The 27,765-nt window shown below is 39.7% G+C and overlaps 3 protein-coding genes across 5 annotated transcripts in view; 2 read left to right on the forward strand and 1 right to left on the reverse strand.

Annotated features, from left to right (window-relative positions):
- The window catches only part of LOC145436202 (uncharacterized), a 236,855-nt gene that overhangs the window by 178,689 nt on the left and 30,401 nt on the right, over window positions 1-27,765 (forward strand). The window lies entirely within an intron of this gene.
- LOC145448893 (ankyrin repeat and LEM domain-containing protein 2-like) lies at window positions 11,844-14,544 on the forward strand. The gene has a single exon (XM_080327342.1). It carries the CDS (start codon window positions 11,896-11,898, stop codon window positions 14,359-14,361), a length of 2,466 nt encoding a protein of 821 aa, XP_080183468.1. The 5' UTR covers window positions 11,844-11,895; the 3' UTR covers window positions 14,362-14,544.
- On the reverse strand, window positions 15,938-20,399 carry LOC145448902 (protein transport protein Sec61 subunit beta-like). Its single transcript, XM_080327352.1, has 4 exons — window positions 20,263-20,399; window positions 19,114-19,172; window positions 17,039-17,173; window positions 15,938-16,235 (listed from the first exon to the last, which is right to left on the reverse strand). The coding sequence occupies exons 1-4, from the start codon at window positions 20,263-20,265 to the stop codon at window positions 16,148-16,150; spliced, it is 285 nt and encodes a 94-aa protein (XP_080183478.1). The 5' UTR covers window positions 20,266-20,399; the 3' UTR covers window positions 15,938-16,147.

Here is a 27,765-nt window from a genome sequence, read left to right on the forward strand (position 1 = left end):
ACGCCTAGAGCTGTTTGACTTTCTGCAAAACAGGTGTAGACAACTATAGAAAAGTTTCAGCTTTTCCAGGTTAGAATTAGAGCTAAACCGTTTTTCCGAATTAGATTACAATTATATTGCGGGCATTTCGCTCTAATTTAGTGAAATTAGACCACTATAATTCGCTTCAAACATCTGAATTACCGGTACCTATACCTACGGTATATCATAATATTTATGCTTGAATTTTCTAGGTATATAAGTCATATAGATACATTCCTGTAGAACACTGATTCATGATTTTATAAAAGTTGGTGCAAGAATGGAAATTTTCAACTTGATGTTGATTAATGGAGCAAAATTTGATATTTGAGTGCAATTATACCTCGAATCCAGTGACAAGATTATTAATCGTTGAAACCAAACGCAGCTTGATTATGTTGGCCAGAGAATTTGGCTAGCCAGACCATATTGATGGAATATGGTCACAGTAAGATAATATTTTGGGCTATTTTACATGAACTTTCCAACATTTGATTTGATATGTCCACTAAAACAGTTGTTATTCTGCTTTCGAATAAGACCTTAATTGCTGGTTTCAATGGTAACTGTGTTTGTCAAAGGCTGCAAAGGTAATTTCTTTTCCTTGTTAGATGTTTATTTGTTTGTTTGTGGTGTTCATGGTGGTGGTTCGACTACACTGGTCATTTTACACCAGGCCGGTTCTTATTATTATTATTCCGTATCTGCCCGATTACCAGTGAACTCGGCACTTGGTGAATTCGGCCGCACAAACTAGGCACTTGGTGAATTCGGCCGTGGTAGATCTCGTAGCGGTACCGGTCACCATGATTGGTTACTGGAATGTTTGCCGGTGAACTTGGCACTTTGAGTGGTTGTCAATGTTGTACGGCGGTCAGGGCATGCGTAGATCACACAGTCACGGCGTGATTAGATCACAGATTGCGTAATTGCGGGAAATAACGCGACGCTCTTCACTTGGTGAACTCGGCCCTTGGAGGAATTGGCACTAGAACACCTTCGCATTAGAAATGCATTTAGTATGAATGAACAGTATCAAAAAGGAAATTTAAACGTGTCGTGGCTCGTGGTAGATCTCGTAATCTTGGGATCCTTCAACCGTGTTATCGAGACACCCTAATCCCAGAGTGGAATCGTCTCTCCAAAGGCAAAAAATAATTTATTTTGACGTGATCATGCGAAACATTTGTTGATGAGGAACACTGGCTTGTCGTGATCGATAAACGAAGAAGCGCCGCTTGATGTTCCACAGTTTTGATCTCACATACAACGCCAAGATCCATCTTCTCAAAACTTACACGACACAGGCCCGTGACTCACGCCATCGATTCCAAGCAGACCGGGCGTGGTCGGTATATGAGCGCTGTGTTATTTCCCGTGGCTACGCAATCCGTGATCTAATCACGCCGTGACTGCGCGATCTACGGATGCCCTGACCTCCTTACAAGATTGACGAATCACTTGATAATACTATTATTAGTTTGATAAATCATATTAATAGCTGTAAATACACTTCATTTCAAAATTTCCCGAGGGCCGAATTCACCAAGTGCCGAGTTTGTGCGGCCGAATTCACCAAGTGCCTGGTGCATCGGCAACCATCTGCCCACTTACAGCACGGCCCACTCCTAGGCTTTTTAAGACATGGCTATGCGAATCAGATGGCGAGGAGGAGCCTAGATAAACGGCCAACACTTCGGTAGGAATTATGTAGTCGACGTGTCACGCTCGAACCCGCAATTCATTGGTGTTTAGCTATAATGGAACGTACCACTACGTTTCCTCGCCATACCTTGTAAAATGAGACCGTAGCATTTGGCATTTCGTGTGGCAATTGACTTTTGTGTGGAAAATTGTGTTCGTTTTAGAACTTATCCGAAACTTTTATTCCGCCATAGATTGTATATGATAAAACAATATCGGAATTGATCCTAGAAGAATTCCAAAGCAACTCACCACAAAGGAGGATTTAAAGAAGTTTGATGGAAAATTGAATGAAAGCAAAAGCCTTTGCAAGAGATGTGGTATGTTGAATCTGTTTTGGTATTTTTAAATGGGCCTACTTTGTTGTGCCGATAGCAGACAGTATATATAAACGTAAGATGTGGAAGCTATCAAGGTGTTTTTAGAAATTCAGTCAGTCAAAGTGGACGATCGTATTGCTTGGATTATATTTAGGCTTATTTTAGCATCTTTGAGATGCAACTCTAAACGTGGACGGTCATGAACAGTAGGGCTCTTCAAAAATGACTTTTTTTCTCAAATCGTACTGGCTACTTGATAAAATTGTTAGGTTGCCTAATTTAAGCCTACAAACAAAATATGGTTCAAATCCAGCCAGTATCCGCTTTGCTACAAGAGAAGAAAGTTCCTATTGATTATATAAAAATGAATAATAAAAAATTTGAAGATTTTCTGTTAACCCCATGAAAGTGTTAGGCTGTCTATAGAAACGATGCTCACCAAATTTGGTTCAATTCCAACCAGTTGAAGCGGAGTTATTGCTGTCGAAAAATTTGGATTTTAATAAAATAGTACTTACGGTGAGCACAACTTTAATAAGTAAACAAAGAATCGGTCACCGTAAATACTATTTTATTCAAATCCAAATTTTTCGACGGCAATATCTCCGCTTCCACTGGTTGGAATTGAACCAAATTTGGTGAGCATCGTTTCTATAGACAGCCTAACACTTTCATGGGGTGAACAGAAAATTTTCAAATTTTTATTACCTATTTATTTTTATATAATAAATAGAAACTTTCTTCTCCTGTAGCAAAGCGGTTACTGGCTGGAATTGAACCAAATTTTGTGTTTAGGCTTAAATTAGGTAACCTAACATTATTATCAAGTAGCCAGAACGATTTGAGAAAAAAAGTCATATTTTAAGAGCCCTAATGTCCATGTGAGAGAAACGTTTTAGGGTAGGCCTACTCATATGTCTCGCAGCGTTTTCTACATAATTGTCAATTGCGATACAAACTGTTTGCTTGTATTGGTAAAGCCATCCAACTTCGAATTGTAAAATGTTGGGAGTCTTGATATCAAATTTTTGAAAGGTGCACTTTGAGAAGATTTCGGAATCTGTCAAATTATACAAAAATTTAGCAAATTCTTTGACATATTTCATCTATTTGGGACTCGATCAACGTAAAAGAATTGGTAATCATTTTATACAATGTATTGTATTTGTAGTTGAAGTATAGTAATAATTCTTATGGTTACCGCACTTGTAACGATTCACGGCCATAACTGGAATAATTAGAATGATGTAACTTTCAAATTGTCATGCATTTTGCAACCACATTGTTCTCAATTTTCAAGGTGCTGACCATTCGAGGAAGAATCACCCACCGGGAATTCACGATCCGTAAACGCGGCCGACTGTTTCTCTCCTCAAGCGGAAGCGACAGAGAAGAGGAACGAAGAGAAAAAAGGAGCAGAAATAGCAAGAGTGTGACAAGTCGCGTCCGTTCGCTTTAATGCGTATTTCCATCCGCGAAGTAGTAGGTGGGAAAACTAATGGGCGTTTGGTTAGGGCTTATATAAGGTTGACTCCAGCGCTGTATTTGCTTAATGTTGCTATGAAATAGGGGTGGTGTCATTTAGTATCAATATTGACTATTGAAAGACCATTTGTTAGTGGTCATGGATTTGTTCGGCCAGTATGCAGTAATTTCTGATGGTCACTTCCCGGGCTTCTGTTCTCTAACCCCTCATGATTGTTATTCTGCTTCTAGTAAGACTGTCGATTCTAATGTTTTATCGTATCATTTGTCGGAGGTTTCGCTCGCTTTATTTACAACGTTTTGCTCTCTGCTAGGTCAATTACTGGCTGAGTATCACTACAGCCTAAGAAACTGCACTAATTCTCATTTTAATGTCTTGCTGGTTATCTTGCTGTCAATTCTAATAATTTATTAATGTCTATACCAGTGCCGCCATTCAAATGTTTTGTTCTCTGTACACAATATTGTTAGGTCTTCAGCTTTCCAGGCAGAGTATCATTCCACTTTCTAGACTTGAGTATATATCTCTCCAACTAGCTGCCAAATAACTGATTCATTTGGATTGTTGAATTGATCATTTTGGACAGAATGTGAAGAAATTTTAGTCAAGAATTCTTTTTGTGTTAGTGGCTGTTTTCAAAGAGTGCTGAAGTAGTCATCGTTGATCTTGATAATCAAGTAGAAGTGACGATTGAAGTCAGTTCTCTAGTCATATAATATTTAAAAATATAATAATAAAACTTGAAAACTTGAGTGGAAATAGTTCAGAATCGAATCCATTTTAGTAAGTATGGGCGAAAAAAATGTAGGAGTCATTCGTTAGTCGCTACCTCTGCCATTTTCGCAGTACGAATGTCTTAGCTATTAATCATCATTTTCATTTTATTTCTGCAGGGTGTTGAGAAAAAAGGCCGCATGCTGGTTATTTAACTGGCTCATCAGAAGATGAAACCTGATGATAAGGACTGTTTTCACTTTCTTTCTAAAGACATTCGTTCGTTTGTTCGTTTTATTTTTTACAACGGCATTATTGCCAATTCGTTTGAAATTAAATTATCACAAATGTGATTAATATGTAGTAAATAATGTGGTGTGTGTACGCAGCCGTGATCAGGTTAAGCCCATAGTGGTAGAAAACAGGTTATTATATCAGGATCTTCTTCTTCTAACGTAGGATCTACATTCTACTCACCATGTTTAAAGGCTGTAGCATCTGCATAATATTTACATTATTGAAGGACATGGAAAAGACGTTGAATTGAGTCGACACAAAATCCCCCTTTCTACGACCTGCCGAGATCTAATATCTACTATATCGGCTCGGCTTTTCTACATCTTTGGTCTGTACTGTGTTTGCTGGGTATGGAGGTAGAGGAAAATACATAGGCATAAGAGTCTCGGCAGTTATTGAACTTGATAAGGTTAACATGCATTTTTCTTCAACTATTTCTTATGCTCTGGGTATCGAATGCACAAAAATTAATAAATTGCACTTCTTTGCAAGTTTATTTGTAAATTCAATGGATCAAAGAATATCATAAGTTCAGAATATTACGGAGTCAATGCAAAAGAAACAATGTTAGTCGTCTTTAGAGGATGTTTCGGAGTTGGTGAACCAATACACAGAGGGGGTCAGCAACGAAGTACTATTTTACCTGAGTACTAGCGTCATTATGAGTTTAGGCTACTTCCACTTCTACTTGACACTTTTAAGGTAGTACTTTTTTGTCAGGTTTGGGATTTTGTCAACTAGAAAGTAACTTTGGCGCATGATTGCATCCCCTTCCAGCAGGAGGTCGTCATAAAATCTGGGCAAAATAGCCAAAGTACCACGGTAACTAAATTAATATTTGAAAATTGCACCTATTTGTGGTGTCATCACCCTTTTGCGTTGATCAAGAAGATGCAACATGCAATGTTTACAGTTGTCACATGGCATCAATTTCTTAAACTAAGTGATCCTCAACCAAATCTACTTCATGTAACGAATTTCTTGACTACTTTTCAGAAATTCATTTCTACTTCCACTTGAAGTACTTTGGACATGTCCTGGAAGTAATTAGTGCTACTTGTACTGGAGTATATATTAAGGCATTACTTCTACTCGGTTCCTAACAATGACCACGTTGACCACCTCTGGGTATAGGATGACCGATCTTGTCACTGCGTTTGAGCTGCTCTAAGAGTTATTTGATAGTTACTTCCCTTAGTTCGCTAAACAGCGCACATATGTGACATCAACTATTTATCAAAATCGCGTGTGATTTGCCAAATCCACTTCAATCGCAGTTGTGAAGTAGTGCTAATAAAATCGGCATTGTATAAGGCAACAATAAAGTGCACTGCTTTGCTTAGTCTTGATGGCAGGTTCTCCCAAAAGATACTTCCGATGTGTTCAGCGACATTTGTTTTATAGCAGCACGCCAGCACCCAAACCAGCAGACAGTATATCCTGATCCTTGCGGGTCCCGGCTGCTTCAGTCATATCTTCCATCCAAAATCAGGCTCTACAACAGACAAATAGTACTGCTTGAACTAACAAATACTCTTACCAGAATATAAACCAATCGCTTTACTTCAAATGCATAAATTTAAGTACATATGATCAGAGTTGAGTACCGTAATACGACTACGTTACCGATGGATTTCTGCGTAATTCTGACGATATCATTCTAAATGCTTTGTACAGGATTGACATCTAGCATAGGTGAATCTCTGATGACTTCTACAATAAATTTCCGAAACGTTTACAACCAGAAATCAACAGTACACTATGCGATATTTAGCACTGAAGCAGGTGCGCGAGAAAGTAGCTTGCTAACCAATTTGTGGTTGCTATGCGTATCTAGTCACGTGATCGAAGTCCTGCAAAAGGCCTATTTATAACACTCCTGCGGTGTGTAGATCTGCGGAAATTATTAATAAACCGATACTTCATTTGAACCGACAGCTCTGTAGATTTATTCATATCCTGCTTATATTTTGTTTTGAATTTTAAATTCGTTCGTTACATCTTTTTATTGTTGCCTGCTACTTTTGTTGTTGTTCCAACTTCAAACTAACCACTGTTCGACCTGTTTATTCTTGACGCGGGATTCGACCAAGGGCGAAGCCAGAAAAAATATTTGGGAGGGGCGAAAAATTCGATGACGTAAATGAATAGCCCCCTTAAAGATAAGTATAAAAAATAGGTAACAATAACGATATGGTCTTGGGCCCTTATTGGATGATTAACACGGCACCTGGGGCGATCGTCAAGCATATATTCCACTCACAGACATAAATTGATGTGATAATATAATGATAGTGGAAATCTTGGGCATCGACACTTTCGCGAGAAAATTTTTCAGGGATATGAATGAAATTGGTTCCTTGTATTGTTACTTGCATATTGCAAATACGTTTTAATTATCAGATTCACCGGTAGGGCTGATATATGTGGTGTCATCGAACATTCAGGGGGCACTTAATTATACATATTGAACTATATATGTTCATACAACACGGCAAGCTATTTATGAATTTCTAGATGGTGGACACCGGGCGTGACAGTTAATTGTCATATCTTCCCGTTACTTTAGGACTTGCGGTGAATGCTGTCCCCATTCAAAAGATCGCTCACGCGCAGGATCTTATACCCACGTAACCAGAAAAAAATTGTGGGGGGAGGGGGCAAATTGTTAATGAGTTTAGGGGAGCTCCCCCGTGGGAACACCTCGCAGAACCGTACACCGTTCCATTGCCTATTTTCATCACTACCCTTGTATACATACGACCCTTAGTCACACGCACACGCATACCCTATGGAAGCTTCGAGTTGCCAACTATAGCTTGTATTAGGCGATCGTTTCACGGACGAGCCCGGATTGCTGAACGGTCAGTGTGAGTTTCGGGCCTATAGTCGCGCCGACCGTAAATATTTTTGAATAAATAAAAGAATTTGATCGATAATATTGGTGCGTGTATACGAGCAAGTGGTGTCCATTCTTGGTAATTACTTTGTTGAAGCTAGGTTATCTCATCGTAAGCTCTTGTAAAGATCGACGCTACTTGAAAGATTGGAATCGCTGATACATATACCAAATCGAATCAAGAAAAACAAACTCCTTTGATCAGACTAGTGCGATTTCAAATTAGCCCTTTTTAAGGGGAGGTGGCGATATTTTCCTGTGTCAAACGCATTTATGTCGAAGGGGTCTGATTGCAGGGATAGGATCATCACTCGCCAGCCATTTAAGCAACCGAAAATCTATATCGAAGGCTTCGGAATACATGCGTCGGTTTTATGGCCGTCAATCAATTGGGAACGCACTTAGCGGAGTCGCGTGTACCCTACTCTATATGTCTTCGTGTGTCCCGGAACGGAAATTGCCGGAACTAACATTCCCCAACCCACATACTAAACTGAAACTCCTCTAAACTCAATCAACTCAACGACCTCGAGCTACTCGACTCTATAGATAGTGTATCTACTGGTACTGTTGCATTCTTATAATTTCGAATGCAACAAAATTCAACTATGGGTATATGCGGAAGAATTTATTTTTCGGGATACTGATAATAAAATCAAGACACGTAGGAACAATAAATCGCGCGAAGCGCGAATAAAATTTTTAGGTTACATTCATCTGCCCAAAAATACTGTAATATTAAATGATTTTTCGAAAATTTTCCAAAAAATTGGGAAGGGGCGATCGCCCCTTTCGCCCCTCCCTGGCTACGCCAGTGGATTCGACGCTTTTGTACTCCATTGATGCAGCTAACTGGATGATCCTGAAACTGTTTTTCTCTGATACAGACCCTCCTGAAAAATCTGGCAAGACCTATTCCAATCAATCAGGGAGAGCAATGTTGTTATGTTGTGGACATTTCGGCGCGTTTTCTAATTTCGCATCTGCGGCAGACCAGACGTGCCACCACTGGGTTTTTCCACCCAGATCTGTTTTTTTTAGCATCACCTGGGTTTCTGGGTTTTTATCCTTGAAATCTGAGTTTTTTCAACTTGATGTTCGTCAGGTCAGTTTTACGCCCGAAAATTAATTAGATTAGTAAGATCGTAATATCGTAAACTGCACGTACTGCAGTTCCTCATTGTCGATGAATTTTGCTGTTATTGTAACGACATATAGTCTTGAGAGACTGATTCAATACTAAAATGAGAGGCCTCGGCGTGATGTGACAGAGCTTCATTGAACAGTAACTTACAGGCCGAAAAGAGTCATGTTCGTTACGGTATGCAACTCATTCGAAACACTGTCTTACAATTTGAAACGATTTAGGACTTCAATGCCAGTATCACTCCAACAAATTCGTAGTTTAGTGATAAATAACGTGTAGTTTTATTTATGGTATGCACATGGGTTAGGTAGACCAGGTGATGATTGTTATCTCATTCTATTTAGTTCCAACAAGGACACACCAGTCCCGGCAAGTTATTCAGTGGCTGCGTTGGTTATCACTTATCAGCACATTAGAATACACTCTGAATTTCATGACTTGGCAGTTATTTTTCGACTAAACATGCGTCTGTGTCATTATCCCAGATAAAAGTGATTTTCCCCGGATTAATCAATTGAAAGTTACTTTCAATCTGGGTCACTGAAAATATACGAAAATCGCCCTCAGAAATAGGAAATGGATGGCATTCTTACGAACTTTCTGAGCGCAATGATATAATTAATACACTATTAACTATTGAAGCGGCGCACCAGTTGTTTCATAGTAATGCGTCGATAGGAAAACAACATATTTTTGTGGGATTTGCCGTTTTAACTGAGCAAAATGTTTAATATGAACTGTTACAAATTCAATAATAAAGACTCCTAAGACTGTATGATCGTACGATGACTATCAGGTCCCAGTTTCTCATCGCAGCTATTTTACCTAATTTTGAGTGGAATATAGGATCTGGGTTTATTTGGCCTCCATATCTGGGTTTTTCCGAAATAACCCAGTGGCATCTCTGCGGCAGACATGCCACTCCTGGGTTTTTCCAGCCAGATCTGGATTTTTCAAGCATCATCTGGGTTTCTAGGTTTTTGTACTTGAAATCTGGGTTTTTTCAACATCATGTTTGTCAGGTCAATTTCACGGCGCAAAATTGAGTATTAGATTAGTAAGATTTTATAATGTTGACGGAGTCTACTGTGATTGAAAAGGCAGAGTCTAAGGAAACCCATTTACTATGAAAATGAGAGGTCTTGGCGTGATGCGATAGCTCTTCATTGAATACTGACTACTAGGTCGCAGAAAGTCATGTCCACAGGGCAACTCTGGAGCAGTTGTTTTACAATTCAAACTGATTTAGGACTTGAATGCTAGCGCTGCAACAAATTCGTTGTGTGTCAGTAAACAGTATGTAACTGCTGTAAAGTATGCAATTAATGCACACGGAATGACCAAATGCTGATCGAACTAATTTACCATGTTGACATCAAGAGTATATTCACTTTCAACAGAGACACTCGAAGAGAGACAGTTTTGGCACCCTGGCATTGGGCAAGTTATTCAAAGAGAGAGGGGTTTGTTAAATTCAAATATACCCTCAATTTCATGACTTGGCAGTTTATTTTTTGACTAAACATCCCAGATAAAAGTGCTTGGCCCAGGTTTAATGAATCGAAAGCTATTTTCAATATATCTGATCAGCTCACAGTCACTTGAACTACCTTAAAATCATCCTCATCATGGATGGGGATTAGCATTGCTACGAACATAACGAAAATATCATACACTACGTATTGACCCCTATACCGAATGCCTCGTAGCCCCGTTTAGAATCGATGGCAGGTGCTCACTTGACGGCTTGCCATATGCTAATGCTAATCAAACTTTTTTGTTTACTCACCTGACGAACCATTACTACTGTATAATATGCCCTACGGGAATTTCGGTACGTTTTGCCTAATATAATAGGTGAGCAGCAATGATTCTCCAAGTTGAAGTAATTAGATATAAAATTAAAATAAAGAATTGTGTGAGTACAGGACACCGATTCCATACAGGTTAATCTGCAAGCCTTCTGCGAACCCTGATTTTTTGCCTCATCGCAAAAATAAATATATCACATTACATATAATACATTACTATATATAGAATACTATAGAACAGTGATTCCCAATCTGCCAGTATGGAATCGGTGTCCAAGGCACGCAGGATCACGCCGACTTGGTCGCCAGTTGCACGCGGTCACGCCGTCACGGGTCGTTGATTTCATTAAAAAAAAAAAAAAATTGAAAAAAAGTCAATGTCTCAGTCACCCCAAATGCTATATTCCAGTTAGTATGTGGTATATAATGTTTTGACCTAAACCTTAGGCCAGGATCTGTTGATTACTGTCTGTTGGTAAAGTACTTGCACCTTACCAGTTGCTAACCATTAGTATCTGATCTCCTGTCACTGGCTTAACACAGTCATTTGAAGTAAGTAACCTTGCTTGTCACGCCGCAAAGTTGACTCTGTCACGCGAAAAAAGCTTCCATCACGCAGGATTTATTTCAAAAAAAGGACGGAGATTCCAATCAGGCCAATCTGTGTGCCGACCCAGATTCCCGGGTGTGCCGCAAATGTTTTTCGAGTTTTGAAAAAGGCCTGAAAACTAGTGCGCAACTTACGGGCGTTTTAACTTTTTTAACAGCTGATAAATAAGCACAATTGACAGTGAAATCAGGTATCTTAATAAATCAAGCAGTCTTTGCGCAGAAGAGTCGGCTGTATAATTAATCTATGAAAATTCAAAGCTATTTCTTCAAAAGAAATCGGGTGATTTTTATCTGTCTTCTAGCAAATCCTATTGCATAAAAAATCAGTGCGAAAACAATAAGTGTAGGTGTTGAAATTTGCATCTTCATGGCTAGGTGGACACTTTTCTTTTTTGAGTGAAGTTAAAAGCCGTTTGAACGAGAGACACTGCATGGAATTAATGACAAAATGTAGGTTGTTGTTGTTGATTATGTTTGTTACGCGGTTGCAACGCAAGTGATTTTGTTAGCCATATCGAAAAATCCTTTGAAAATCTAGGGATGTGCACTACAAAATGCCGGCTGTGAACAATTCAACCTCCTATTGTAGGCCTGCATCTTATGTTCATGTTTCATCTTTTCTTCGTTCATCTTTTCTCGGCCCAATTGTGCTGTGAGAGTTTTCTAACTTTTCTAGTCTGCCACAAGCCAAAAAAGTTTGGGAGCTACAGCTATAGAATGTAATTGTGATTTAAAATATATAAGTATATAGTTCTAGTTCTATAGTTGCGCGTTTTATCAATCCGGTATAGTTTGTGCAGGTAGACCGGAGAACCTATGAGACTGGCTCTGCCAACAACCCAGGTTAAGAAGATAAGAAAGACTCCTTTTTGTATTAAATAATCATGTGTATTATGATCTCTGTTTTAGCATGCGTACTAAGTATCATCGTCATGAGTGACATACCTATACCGCAATATATCCAGAACCTCACCGATGACGATTTACGCAAAGAACTCGCAAAAAATGGCGAAAAGATCGGCCCGATCACTCCGACTACGAGAGCAATCTACAAGAAACGCCTCTTCAGGAAGCTTGCGTCCACAAGCCGACCGGTTGAAGATGGAGTACGTCCTACAAAGCCTGAAACTACCAATAACACACAAGTTGAGACTGAAACAAAGCAAGCTGTGATTCCCAAACGTGATACAGTAGACAGATCTACAAACACTGTGATATTTCAACAAGACAATGATTCAAGGAACATAATTCAACAGAATAGCAAGGTTGACACTGATCGTAGTAAGACTTTGATATCATCAGAGCCTGACAAAGTCTTCTATGGTGTGCACATACCGAAGTCTGATGACGCTCACGATTTTGACGATCCGATTGTGTTTGAAAATAAATCGACGGCACTGTCGACATTAAAGAAGCATAAATCCGCGAGATTTAAGGAATTTCAAACGTTGAAACAGGCCGAGGAATTCTCGCTGTGCGGTAACCATGTATTGGAAGCAAAAAGTTCTCTATCGTTAATGTTAAGTTCGAAGTCAGAAAACGTTACTAAGGATTACCCTCAATTAAAACAACAGGACTTGAATAATCTAGTGCGACGTATAGAATCGGGCGATTTATCGGGTATGCGCGAGTTGGTTTGGTCTAACCCGAAATATCTAATCAGTTCAGCGGACGGTCCGGTCAGTCTGAAGCCGAACGCACGCTATAACGCACTCCACATCGCCGCGAAAAGTAATCAATCGGAAATTTGTAAAGAAATATTAACGCTGTTGAATAATCCGCACTTCCAATCGTTGCTATTTTCTAATCTTGACGATGAAATTGTGTCAAATTATCGCACAGAGCATATTGTCGACTCTTACTTGAACACTCCCGACAAAATAGTGTTCGAAACTCCGCTGCATTTCGCCTCCAAAGCAGGATTCAAAGATGTAGTTCGCGAATTAATAGCGTATGATATTTGCTCGTTATGCAGCGTTAACAAATTCGGTCAAACGGCATCTGATATTGCGTGTAGTCGCGCATCGAGTGATGTGAAAGGGTGTAAAGATGAAATCAAACGAATGCTTTGTCCGCGATATTATGTTCCCTTGCTTCGTTGCCATGACAACTCAGAAAGAGCAGTGGTTGGTGAACCGATCAATTCATTGAAAGATCTTCGAACAGAAGGGTTTTGTCCGTTGAATTCTAATTTATCGGTAAAAGCAATCGCAGGCCCCATGCCAAAAGAGGACGCTTATGAGTTTCGGAATATTTGGGCCACCCCCTCAAAACAGAAGCGTTTTGGGGATAAGTACAGATTCCTGCGTCGTAAGGATTTTGAAAAAGGTGACGAACAGATCGGTCGGGAATTAGCATCGCAGCGGGCCATACGTTGGCTCGAATTTTGGGATTTCTTGGATGATTTCGCGGATTTTTCGACAACCGAAGGAATGCAGAAGCTGGAGGATCATCTGAAATCAAATATTCAGCCAAGCGTCGATCTGGAAATGGAGAAATTGACAGATTCTTTCGAGTGCATGGGTTTATCGTGCGATAAAAACTCGGAAGAGGATTGCACCCCACGCGCGGCACATGATTTGCTTGGGGAGATGCCAAGCACTCCGAAACGCTTTGAGAGAATTCTTACAAATAATGTCTCGATGAGTGGAAATACAAACAATACATCACGAATGAACTTTGGTTTTGATAACAGGCAGAAAAACCAATTTACAGCGGTATCTACGGCTGATATGCCAGTTTCTGTATCCGCGCTTCAGGGTACGTCATGTAATGGCCGCTCGGACATTGCAGAGTCACAAAACACTGGTTCTGGCGATGTCATGAATCAGATTGGAAAAGTTGAAAAAGACTCGAAATTAAGATATGACTCGAAAGCCGAAAATGACTCAAAGTTCAAAATTGACTCAAGATTCGATTTTGCTCCGAAAAACCTATCGGAACAAATGTCTGTCGACAACTTTCATGTTTTGACCGATTATCGCAACGCTACCGAGTCTGGCAGTGAGATATTTAGCAGTTTGTCTGCGTCTACGATTAGCGACACGTGCCCAGGCGTACAAAATGTCTTTATAACCGGTTCGTCTCCTACTAAACGTGACCAGGATGTCGTCACTGCGATAGGTGAAACGCACGTTGATCCCAACAAGTTTCCTGCGATTAATCGTTGGCGCAATTCAGTTCTTTCTTACGCTGAAAATGATCGCCAGAAATGGTCGACACCAAGAAAAAGGGGGGGACCCTCTCTGTTTCCATCGTGCGGAAACGTAGATCGTGAAACTACGATGGGCTTGCGACGCGTGTTGTTGGATTTTTTTGTGAAAAACAAACTTGAGAGTGTTGATCGGTGATACGAATTGAGTATTTTTGGTTGTCTGTCTTCATGCTCAATATATCTCGTTCCCTGTGTGGTGAGGCTGTGATTTGTTATTGTTGATCAGTTTCATTGATATCTTCGAAGCAACGCAATGAAAAGACGCCATCGAATAATATACTGATATATAGATATACCCGAATAAATTTGGTTGACACTCGTCAGGGGTATTCTTCAGCAACTATTAGAGAATCCATCATGATGTGTACCTCACAGGGTTGTAATGACTCGACTCGAGTCACAATGTTCTGATGACTTGACTTGACTCAAGTCATTTTATCAAAATACTGAAATGACTCAACTCAGTCAATCTGTGTATTGACTCAACTTGGACTCGAGTCACTGCGCATGAATCGAACCCAGTCGTATGACTCGAGACTCAAACGGCCAAGACTGACATTTCACTGTCATTTTGAAGACTAGTAAAGTAACCACACTGTTGGGACTTCGTCTATCGGTAGTAGTACTTGAAAATGCGACCAGAAACTGCTAAAAGTGAGGAAAATTAGTAGATTATAAATGCGCCCACGGTTTGATATTACCAAACAGAGTTATAGAAAGTGGGCTTAACAAGACTTTAACTGGTAACTGAGCAGTCTGCACCGTGACTCTGACACGACCCTGTGCTTGCAGACTCGGTGGTGAATTGAAAATGACTCCAGTAAAGACTATAAAAGTGAGATTGAATTGTGACTTGATTACCACCTTGGTGCCTTGAAGAAGAGCTGTTATTGCTCACAGCTGCTGTTGAATGGAAGTTGTCGGCGTGTGTGTGTCATATCCTGACTTGTACAAGCTATCTTGTTTGTGGACGGTCAACTAACCTCTAGTTTATGAAGTAGGTGTAGTTTGAGGTTTTGAAAATTGAGTAGTTCTAGCCTGCGCATTAAAAAGAAAGATGCTGAACAACTAGAAAACACGTTTGCCGTGAGTCGTGCCACCAGTTTTCTGTGGTGTGATGTTCTTGCAGCCATTGCTAGCTCAGAGTCATCACTAACAGTGAACAAAACCCTCTCCATGGCATAACTTGTACTACTGAGTATGTGTGCTGCTCATTTTGAAAATTCAACACTTTTGTAAAAGTATGGACAGCTAATGGTCCTGTAATATACGGTGAATCGATTTCTAGCGTGGCATGACTCTCTCGTGAAAGCATCTGAAGGGTGGATGAAACTGCAGTCAACTGAATAGCGCGATTTACTTCCACTTCATGGCTGTTGCTCTGTGTGTAGTCCGAAGTTATTATTTGAGAGATATCTCACTAGCAGTCATAACTGTCTCGCCATTAAGCTATCCATTGGGATTGCTAGCATTTTGCGATACGACGATAAGTAGTACTTCATTGCTGACCACCACTGGTGCTGCATCACTACTGCGATCTTTTAGTACATAGCAAGTTCAAATTACCTGTCCCGGATACGCCAATCCCCTAACATAGCTTGAAATGCTCACACACACACACTTAGCTTTGGGAGTTTCTTGGAGGTACAGAACTTCAATTGTACATTTAGCTTACAGCCTCGGAAATTCCATCAATCTATTTTCGACACAGGTTCACAATTGACTAGTTTCTGATTTATTAAAACAAAAGTTTCTTGGCGTTCGTCACCCGCGACACCGTAAATCTTCGTAAATCTGAAATTCACACCTCAAAAGCGGCACAAATATTATTCAACATGAAAAAGAAATTGGAGCAGTTGTGGTCCGAATTGCAGCAGGAGTTGTCAACGTCAGCCATGATTGCGAATATACCGTCTCGTCGATCATGCCCGCGTGTACTTGCCCCAGATGTGAAGCATAAATACGGAGGCGATAAAAAGCAGGCTCATGACCAGCACCGGAACGGGGCCTCTGAAAATGAGGAACTCAAATGAGAATTTGAAAACTGATTAGTTCTAGTGGCAGATTTTGAAAAGCGAATATTTCTAGCTGCCAGTTTTAAAAATTGAGTAGTTCTAGTTGCGGATTTTGAGAAGTTTATAGTTTTGACTCGAATCAAGTCGAGTCATTTTCAATTCACCACCGAGTCAAGTCCGAGTCCAACTCAGTGAGAAAAGGTTGGAGTCTGAGTCATGGTATTGTCATTGTGTTGACCGCCCAGTTTCCAGTTAGTCTTGTTAAACAAACTTTCTATAACTATGTTTGGTGATACTGAATGGTTCGCATTTATAATATGCTAATTTGTTCACTTTTACCTGTTTCTGGTCGCATTTTCAAGTACCAGTACTAATAGACGAAATCCTAATAGTGTGGGCCTTCTACTAATCTTCGGAATTACGACGAAATATCAGTCTTGGCCGTTTGAGTCTCGGGCGATGTGACTTGGTTCGAGTCATGCGCAATGACTCTAGTCCAAGTCAAGTCAGTACACAGAATGACATGAGTCGAGTGACTCGAGTCATTTCCGTAATTTGAGAAAATGACTCGAGTCAAGTCGAGTCATTGGGAAATCGTGACTCGAGTCGAATCATTACAACCCTGCTATAATCTGATAAATTTTCTTGAAAATAAATATTGTAATGAGAAAGCTGTATTATTTGATCGATAGTTTATCCGGTTTCTCATTAAATGCAACTCAAATCAAAATGTATTAATAATTTATTCATATATTTCGACAGATAGGTTATCTGGCTTCTGTTACAAAACCCACTCACACTTTCAAGCCAGGAGAATCTTCGTTGTAAAACCTCCACATTGTAGAGCTAGCGCCCATACTGGAAGAACCGCCAGACTTTGCACGAGTTGTGGGAGTGGCGCGTCGCTGACGAATTGTGGTCCCGCCACCAGGCCTGAAACATGACATTTACTTCATTCATCTCATTTCATGCTGGTGACGTCATATTGCGAGACAGGATTGTTGATATACAGCAGGGGTCGGCAACCTTTTGCTAGTCGCGGGCCAAATTTCGGGTGTACAACTTTTTGGCGGGCCGGATTTTTTCTTAGTACTATATTTTACGCTCACTTTGGTATATTATACTACATTGCTGCAATCTCAATCATACCAATCAGAAGACACATGTATTTACACTTCAACAACACAGAATAATTGTGACAATTGACGCAGCTTGCTTTGTGAAAGGTTTTCAGCTTCTGGTAACAAGTCAGATGAAACAAGAATCAGAGCCTATTCAAAATGGATAAATTTCGTATCACAGTTACAAATGTAGTGTTGGTACTAGGTTTTCTCTCCTCCAGTATAGGAAAGTGAGCATAATTTTCTTTGTACTGTTGACATTTCCAGAGTCACAGATTTGTTTTGAATGCGCCTCAACATCTCATGTATTTAGTTGTTTTCCTCCTGAAGTTGCAAATTCAATTTGTTCAGATGTGACGTTAAATGTACCAGGAAAGCAAGATGAGATACCCAGTTTCCATTACAAGATCATGAGTCGGCGATATTTGTGTTTTCGAGGAAAGTTGCTATTTCATTTCTCAGTTCATACACTCGTGTAAGCATAGCTGCTCGACTTAATGAGCGAAAATGACAGATATAGGCCTGCATGACATCGCCATATTGATTCTCTGCTTCTAGTGACATCTGGCGTAACTGATTCAGTTAATGAGACAAAAAATCATTTTAACAGTTTTCACCATTGTGGCCAAAACACTATTCAGGTTTTTTGTCTTGGCACACAATGCCTTCTGGAAAATCAAACTATAGATAGCCTAACTAACATACGGAGGCTAGTTATCTATAATTGAACAGTTAGCGATTCCGTCATTGCGTCTGAGATGTTCCAAGCGTTTTTGAAGCAAAGGAAGAACACCTTTATTGTTACGCCCCGTTAGAGTGGTAAACCCTTTAAAAAGTATTTAGCACCTTCGGTTGCGAGATACACCCGATTGATAAGCACTGATCCAGTCTAGTCTATCTCCATCTCCTACTTCAACCACTTTCGTTTTATGGCATAACAATAGACTAATACGATGTAGGCTACTGTTATATGGTAGCCATGCCGCATTTTTTTCATGCAGTGCTGCACTGCAGATTGAAACTCATTAGGAAACGGCGGGCCGCATTCTTGTGATAACTAATTATTATGTCGCGGGCCGGACGGTTTCGCTTGGCGGGCCGGATCCGGCCTACGGGCCGTAGGTTGCCGACCCTTGATATACAGTGTTCTTTCCAATTCTCTACTAGTTGCTGACGATTACCCCTGACGAGTGTCAGCCGAAACTATTCGGGTTCGTTTCAATATGATTATACTATTCAATTGTATATCGAAGTTCTGTACCTCCAAGAAGCTCTTTTGGGAGCTATAGTAGACTACTTGAAGACTAATGAATCGGTCAGGTATTCGAATTTGCCCAGGCTCTAATTATGAAGTCATTATAGTATGAAAGATATGGAAAAATCCTTTTATGCTATGACAAAAAAACATCATACTGGTTCTATATCGCAATAAAGATAATTTGGTGCCTGTCTTTGCAAACATACCTATTTTTTGCACATTGTTTTGTAAGAGTGCTGTGGGTTGATCAGGACTTCACAGATATATATGCCATTTCCATTACGTGGGTAGCTTTGTATTACATGTTCTTGATGCTGCGATACAACCAATCGAGGTTTCATGACTTCCACAGTGGAAAATGCTATCGAAAGCATAATTTTCGTTGATAAATCAACACAGTGGCAGAGAGCGTATAATTCTAGTACTCCAAAAAGAAACATCTTAGAGATCACAGTATCCTGCTCTAGTCAAGACTAAATTATCGTTACACTCACTTTGACGTGCGTCCTGGCGACCTGCCGCCGACGTTGGTTGCGCTTGACGATGGAAGAGGCTGAAAATGATGAGAAAATTTGTTGACATTCAAAAATGTGACACAAGATTTTGGATGTTTGTTGAAAACACTGATTGGTGGCAGACTTGGACAGTTAGATAATTATAGTTGCCTGTTTCGAGTAATTAGAGCAGAATATCGGAAATCTAATTCTAGTGTAATTTATTGAATGACTCCTTGCTCTAATTTTAATTTTCTGAGATTACTACAGGAGAAATGTATTGTACGAAACAGGCCAAGATTGCTGTGCAGACATTTGCCGATCTCATGCTTATCCTGTATGAAATCGATGTCCTCTGCACTACGTTTTATTTTTTATTGATTTTTTATTAAATTATTTCAACTAGGAATCATCGCTGCTCACCTGATATATCAGGCAAAACGTACCGAGATTTCAGTAGGGATGCTTATGAGAATGAAATTTGTATATGAGCAGAACATAATTCAATTTTCAGGTTTTCAACTACTACAGAACTACTCACTTCAATTCAATATCCACAATTAAGGAACTACTTCTCACCAAATTAAATAATTCTGGTCGTCAAATCAGACTCATTAGAGCGAAATCACGGTAATCTATAATTCCAAAGTAATTTGTTAAATGATTATTTGCTTCTATCCTCCCAGGCTGGGAGGCTGCAGGGAGTCCCAGAAATTCTGATCTAATTTTTAGTTTTCCTCAATATACTACACCTACTCGTCATTGATTCACCAGTATGTGCCGTAATACGCATCATTTCATAGGACTGTAATCACTATATATCCAGAGTGTGAAAAACAGAAAATTTTTAGAACTTCAGAATCGGATTCCTGCGCTCACCTTTCTTCATTATTTTTTATCAAATTACTTCAACTTGGAAAATCGTCGCTGCTCACCTGATATATCAGGCAAAACGTACTGAGATTTCAGTAGGGGCCATCCACCATTATTTGGTAAATATGTGTAGCCTACATAGCGTCATTTTCCGGCTATACATTTGGTGATAAATACACAGAAACGGTTAAAGCATGAATTTGCTTCGATGTGATGTACACACTTCCACCATCCACACTCACTTTTCGGCAGGAAAACTTGAAAAATATCACTCACCATTATTGTAGTATGCTATCTCCCGGTGCTTTACACGAAGTTTACTGGCAAAGTGACGCGTCAACGTCACCAGGTCCACAACTGTGCGCGTTCGGGCGTGACGGCTGTCTTGCCACATTTTGCTTTTTGACGCCGACCGACCGGTTTTCGCCGAATAACAGAATCGATCACCGGAATCGTTCAGTTCAGTGCGTGGCTCTTGCTCGACGACGGTATCATTGACGGGAACATACCGTTCCTTTTGCTTTGTTTCGTTTTTGTAGCGTTTGCGTGCATGCCAAGGATTTGTAAAACATCATCATACTCAAGCGTAAAAATTCTGCTTTCGTTTCAATTGCCCGCAAAAATGTCATCTATTTGACTGCAGCAATGGCATACAGCGGACGCCTTACCATTACACCATAGTGTCCTATATGGTGTCGACACAGGCAAATCTCACGGCTCAGTGAAGTTGTATCACGTCACAATTTCCATTTGGCTATAGGCAATTTGACGGTCATGTTTGACCGGCTTGCCGAGCATTAAATTTGGTAAAACGGGTATCATTCGAAAGGTGACTCTGCACTGATTACGAAAATATAAATTTTATTCCGCTCGCGGCCCTGGAACCCCCACAATCAACCTAGAATCTTTCATTGTCATGGAGATTGGCATTGAGACGCAGCAATGCTGTCTGGCGAAACGAGAGATTGGCATTGGGACGCAACAATGCTGTCTGGCGAAACGAGAGAGTTACTCTCTCGTTACTCTCTCGTTTCGCCAGACAGCATTGTTGCGTCCCAATGACAATCTCCACAACAATGAAAAATTCGAGGCTGAATTTGGGAGTTCCAGGGCCACGAGCTGAATAAAATTTATATTTCCGTCATTAGTGCAGAGTCAGCATTCGATTGATACCCGTTTTACCCGTTTCACTGAAGCGTGAGATTTGCTTGTGTCGACACCAAATAGGACACTATGATTACACTATATCGCCGTAGCACTAAACAACAATATGTTGTTCATATGCAATTGATTAATGTACTGATATTGAAATAAACCCGTCAATTTCTACCTGATAATGATCGTCAGCATCTAGTAGAGAAAAGTACCAAGCTATCATGAAAATGTTATCGGATCGGATTCGTCTGATACCGACGCTAAGAATATATTCTCACGAAATGGACTTACTTCTTCTCAGAATAGCATCAAGAATTCAAGATATATTAGTTTATGGGTGCGATGGAGACGATTTTTCGCTGATTCGGTCGAGGGCAAAATGGGCGCTTATCAGATATATCGTTAGATGGCACGCTTGACTCAAGCAATTGCGTGGCGAAGTCCACGGTTATTCTATCGAATGTAAGTTATTCAGAATTCAAACCAGTACATCCACCTGATCGGTGGTGATGCAGAGTATGTAACGTGGAGTGGTATGATCCACTATCCAAATGGTTGCGGGCAATGTTGCCTCTAAGCTGCGTGCGTGCGCAATTGCGCAGTGCTGACACGGCCTCTGCGGACAGAAAATCTAAGCTGCTCAAAATAAATCCTAAGTTACGCACTGTTGTCCAAGGGACCGCGCAGTATGTTGGTGAGTGCGTGCAGACCCGTGAAAATTTAAAGGGAACATTGGTTGCTGGTTCGTGTCCGACACAGGTCGACTCTCGAATTCATTCATAAGTGTAGGAGGTTGATCAAGGCTCCTCCTCGACATCCAATCATTGTGACCGGTGTTTTAAAATACCTAGAAATGGGCCGTGCTACAAGTCGGTAGATGCGAAATTATGATGAAGAATGGTGGCCAGGTGTAAATGACCGTTGTAATCGAAAAACGCCCGGAATGCCTCAAGCAACAACGCAAACTTGGTCTGTATTGTATTTTGTCAAGTAAATCATGATTACGTCATAATAAATTTAAAATAAGTAGAAGGTTCGTTATAATTTCCCATTACTTCGTCCCAGCGGCACGGTCGTTAACTAGACATAATCAAAGAATAGCAAAATAGGAAACAAATTAACGGCAAGGATGTCCGTTAAATTTTGTTTATTTCACACGTCACGTTTTCAGAAACATGAAAACCACGAAGAGAGCCAATTGAACAAAAAGATACATACATATTTAACTGGGTCCCGTGAAAGATCACGGATATCTTAGTGTTTTATTTCAATGTCGATAAAATTGTGTCATAATATCGATGACAATTTCTAGTTCGACGTTTCCAGATATTATTGCATGCTGTTGATCCATACGTCCCTCCGTGAGGTGGAAAAATGGTATAGATAGAGTAATAGACATGGAAAGCAAACATTAAAGGTCAATTTATCGGGATCTAGATTCGCCAAAAATTATGTGGGCGTCAAGTTGATAGTATCAGTCGTGATAATCATTCACAAAATAAAGACTATTATCGACCTGGAATAAATTACCATTGTAGTTGAAAAACACCATGACACCACACACCACAAACAACAACAACCAGTCATTTCTAAAAATATCGATCGTTCGAAATAACGGGAATTCTGGAAGTATAATCTATCAATCATTATATATACATCGTTAGGTACGTACATTTGCAGATCATATATCAATGTAATTATCCAAGTTAACGAGCTGCAGGGTAACTATCCGTATTTTCATCACGTAATTAAAGCACCATGAATAGGAAAATATTCAATTATCTGGTGCAAGCTTGAGGCTTGATCAAAACTAAAACAATCATGTCGTTCTCTTGCACGCAGAGCTTGGTAGCACGATAAGACCTTCTATAAATGTTTAGTTGTGGTGATATTATATTGTCGCACAAGACTTAGCCACATCGGAAATGTTGATGGAAATTGGAAACAGTACAGAAAAGAATTTATGACGGAATCACTTCTCGGCGCGGCTGAAAAGGTCGGAATGATTCACGAAATGGAATACAGCGTTACTTTTAATTTGATTCAAAAACTTGATGAGCCGTATGATATTTCTCATGAGTCCGGTCCGAGTCAAGTCATCTTAGGGTGGTGACTAGAGTAATTTAAAGTCAATGGAAAAACGAGAGTGGAGTCATCCCAACATTGTGTTCTAGACTTGGTTTGAAACAAAAGTGTTGTGATTGTGCTACAAACTCATCGCCAATCGTGTAAGAGTTTATTGACAGGTAATATTATGCCCCCAGAGGCTTGTCAAATTCGCGAAGTGTAAGTTTTAAATTATGAACGCTTGGATTTTATCGAACTGAGAGCCAATTTCTGACACGACATTATTGTTTGGATAGCGATCATGAGGATAAATCAAATCGGCCGTATAATCGCGAGCGAAGTTCGGTGAGACTGGGGCGGAATATATGTCTAGACGTTACAAAACATCTGCAGTGGAAGTACGTATATTAGGGCTCTTCAAAAATGACTTTTTTTTCTCAAATCGTACTGGCTACTTGATAAAATTGCTAGGTTACCTAATTTAAGCCTACACACAAAATTTGGTTCAATTCCAGCCAGTAACCGCTTTGCTACAGGAGAAGAAAGTTTCTATTTATTATATAAAAATAAATAATAAAAAATTTGAAAATTTTTTGTTCACCCCATGAAAGTGTTAGGCTGTCTATAGAAACGATGCTCACCAAATTTGATTCAATTCCAACCAGTGGAAGCGGAGTTATTGCCGTCGAAAAATTGGGATTTGAATAAAATACTATTTGCGGTGACCACAACTATATTAAATAAACAAAGAATCGGTCACCGTAAATACTATTTTATTCAAATCCGAATTTTTCGACGGCAATAACTCCGCTTCCACTGGTTGGAATTGAATCAAATTTGGTGAGCATCGTTTCTATAGACAGCCTAACAGTTTCATGGGGTGAACAGAAAATTTTCAAATTTTTCATCATTTATTTTTATATAATAAATAGAAACTTTCTTCTTCTGTAGCAAAGCGGTTACTGGCTGGAATTGCACCAAATTTTGTGTGTAGGCTTAAATTAGGTAACCTAACAATTTTATCAAGTAGCCAGTACGATTTGAGAAAAAAAGTCATTTTTGAAGAGCCCTAACGTATATAGTTAATTTCGTCGAAGGGTCGCCCAGCGGTTAATTTGAGACTACTAATTGGGATATTGCAAAATGAAACTAACGCAAAATGACTTATGACACTACAAATATGCAATCTTCGAATGATATTTAGTTACCATGATATATTATGGTTACCATATTTTGGAAATCTGAAAAGAAGACACTTTTTAAAAAATTTCAAACTTTTAATACAGGAGGGAAATCCGGGAAAATTGGCAAATTTATTCCGAGGTCATACTTGGTTGACTAAAAAAAAGGCATCACTTTGATTCGACTCACGAATTACCCGCTTTTCCCGTTAATTTTATGGTGCTGACTAATAATAAGGTTGGTCGTCTTCCCGGCTCAACTCCCGAAAGACCCGCCGGAACGTTACGTGGGTACCGGTTTCCTATCTCAGTTGAATTTCCACATACATTTAACCCAAATTTTCGAAAAAGAGAACAAATCCTCTTAAAAGAGGACGTTTCCCGGGCGTATTTACACAATTATGGCATAATTATACGTTTAAATTTTTTTTCAAAAAGGCATTTGTTTAAAACACTGTTTAAAACAATATTCAAACATGAAGTGTTTTAAAACACTGTTTGTTGTACACGCAACCCTATACCCCGTACTGATTACGACGCCACTACAGTAGACATACAGGGGAGATGTGGTACCGATGGATCAAAAATTGGAAAATGATCTCTGGCCCTCAAATCTTCAGCCGAGAATAGCAGATCTTTTGGTGTCTCAACACTTCGATACATGCTCTACCTATCGCGGACATTTACATGAATATCCGCCTTTTTAAAAAATATTGATAACTGTTTAAAATTTGTTGCTCGAACGTGTCATCGGTCCCCACCCGGTGGGTCCAAAGGCACACGACCATGGAACCTATGAGACATACGCTAAAAAACTCAAATTTGTCAACTTGTTTTGTTGTGTACTAAGCTAAGCTACAGCAAGCCAATGAAGAATGTTTCGTCGCGACCTTCAAGAATAAAATAAATTATTTCAACTCAAATGTTGGCATAAAATCATGTTTTGATTTACGCCCAAACTTACAAAATTAATGCCACATGCATATTACCCGCAAATCGGCATTCTGACTTTAAAATACCTCGTAATAGCGATAAAACACCACAGGTAACTATGATTTTCAGCATATGTATATGTAGGCGAGTTTCTGTTGTTAAGTGATTAGTTCGTCCATCTATTTTGCTTGATTTGGCTGTGGTGCCATAGGTCCCCCACACCATGAATATTGCAATTGAATTGAAAATAGTCCATCACTCGAGGATGGTATTAATTAAAAAAAAGTGTGCCATTATATACCCTGATACAAGCCCTATACTTTACGTCAAAAATTATGGTGGGTTTGTTAGTTTGAAAGGTGATATAGAAAAATGCAAATGTCGATCCAAATTTACTTTACACCCCCTAAAACGTAAATCATTCGTCACAGACCCCATAACTCACGCAGGTCGAAATTTTTTTGCATGCGAGGAAAGATTCTGCCAGCATGTAATTGTAGACAAATTCACGGAGTGCAATCATGGAATTATCACGGAGAATTTTTCAAGTATTTTCGGTCCCAGTGATCCATCGGTACCACATCTCCCTGCAAGATGTTTACAGTGTAAACATGTATAGGGCCTACTTTTTACGCGACCACAAATAATATCATGCTGGTTTTGCATCGCAATCAGATAATTTGGTGTTCTTTCGACCATAACTATTGCATTGCACTCTTTGACAATACTGTGGGTGGACCACGACTTCCAGATATGTCATTTACAGTAACGTGCGTAGCTTTGTATTATATGCTCTTCATGCTGCGATACTATACCAATCGAGGTTTCATGGCTCACACAGTGGAAAATAGTGTCAAAATTATAATTTTCGTTGATGAATCGACTGTTAGGGCGCGGATATCATAAAGTTGGACTATCGTTCAACTCGATTATCTCGTTCATCAGGATTTAAGAACCCAGGATTGAGGATACCGGTTGATGGCAGCGCATAAAGTTACTTATAACACCATGATTTAAAAACTGGAACAAACTCATGCGTACACTGGGTAACATTCGTGCGCGAAAATATTTCCGATGATGACCGTTACGATTGTCTGCAGAGCGATATATCTATCATAATCCATCAATATTCTCTATTCCATTTCTTCGATGTACCGTACTGGTTGCGCACGACTCTTATTTCGCGATGATCAAAATTCTACCTATATTATTCTTATATAATTATCAACTGACAGCCAACAACGCGTTTTCGAGTGATCATCGCGCGTAACCTTATGGAACTTTGTGCCTGGAGAGATATAGCGTAGTGGTCTAATCCACAGCTGCAACACCAATGGGTTGCTGATTCGAGTCCGACGGAGGTCGACTCCAGAATCCCTATCTAAGGGTTGGAGATTTAACTAGGCTCCTCCTCGCCACGTGATCCGCATAAGCGGTGTCTTATAAACAGCCTAGAAGTGGGCAGCGCTACAAGTCGGTAAATACGGAACAAAAAAAAAATACAGTATATCGGCCTAGTGTAAAATGACCATAATGTAGTCGAAACACCATGAATATCAAAACAAACAAACAAAACTTTATGCGTTGCGATTAGCAGGTTTTGATCAGACGATTAGTATTCTTCTGGATCAGCTAACATTATGATCTCCGTCTAAAACACGTCATGACTAGCAGTCTCCCAGATCAGCTACCTTTATGAACTCTGCCCTTAGTGCGATATAGGCTATCTATCATCATTCATCAATATTCTCTAATCCGTTTCCTCGCTGTACCGCACTGATTACGCACGACTCTTCGTGCGAGTATAATTCTAGTACTCGAAAGAATCATCACTCGCTATTCGACTCGAATCGCCATTAGGGTATCCTGCATCCTGTATCCAGTATCCTGCCCTATAGTCAAGACTAAATTATCGTTACATGAAAATCTCACTTTGACGTCCGTCCTGGCGAGCTGCTGGTTGCACTTGACGATGGAGGCTGAAATTGAGAAGATAATAAGTTGACATTCAAAAATGTGCTATAAATTTTCGGATGTTTATTGAAAACAGTGATTGGTGGCATACTTGGACAGTTAGATAATTCTAGTTGCCTATTTCAGTAATACAGTTGAATACCGGCAATCTAATTCTAAAGTAATTTATTAAACGTTTCTTTGCTCTAATTTCTTTTCCAATCTCATTTTTGATTTTTCTTAAATTACTAGGCCTACATAGCTGTATCGTACGAAACGAGCCAAGATTGTTGCACAGATATTTGCCGTTCTCGTGCTCTCAGGAGAATGAAATCTAATTTGATATGAGCCTACAGATTCATAATTTTCAGGTGTTTTACAACTACAGAGAACTACTCAATTTTTAATATCCGCAATTATAGAACTATGAAACTACTCACCAGACTTGGAAAACTAAATAATTCCAGTTGTCGAATTAGACTTATTAAAG

This window comes from Botryllus schlosseri, chromosome 1, assembly GCF_051294905.1.
Source record: "Botryllus schlosseri isolate E-star chromosome 1, Bs_hap1, whole genome shotgun sequence".
Taxonomy (NCBI): Eukaryota; Metazoa; Chordata; class Ascidiacea; order Stolidobranchia; family Styelidae; genus Botryllus; species Botryllus schlosseri.

Coding starts and splice junctions, on each gene's coding strand:
- LOC145448893 (XM_080327342.1), top strand. CDS start 11,896: ATGTGTATTATGATCTCTGTTTTAGCATGCGTACTAAGTATCATCGTC.
- LOC145448902 (XM_080327352.1), bottom strand. Junction 17,174..19,113: donor TCGCCAGGACGCACGTCAAA/GTGAGTGTAACG, acceptor GTCATGTTTCAG/GCCTGGTGGCGGGACCACAA. Junction 16,236..17,038: donor GATTCTCCTGGCTTGAAAGT/GTGAGTGGGTTT, acceptor CCTCATTTTCAG/AGGCCCCGTTCCGGTGCTGG.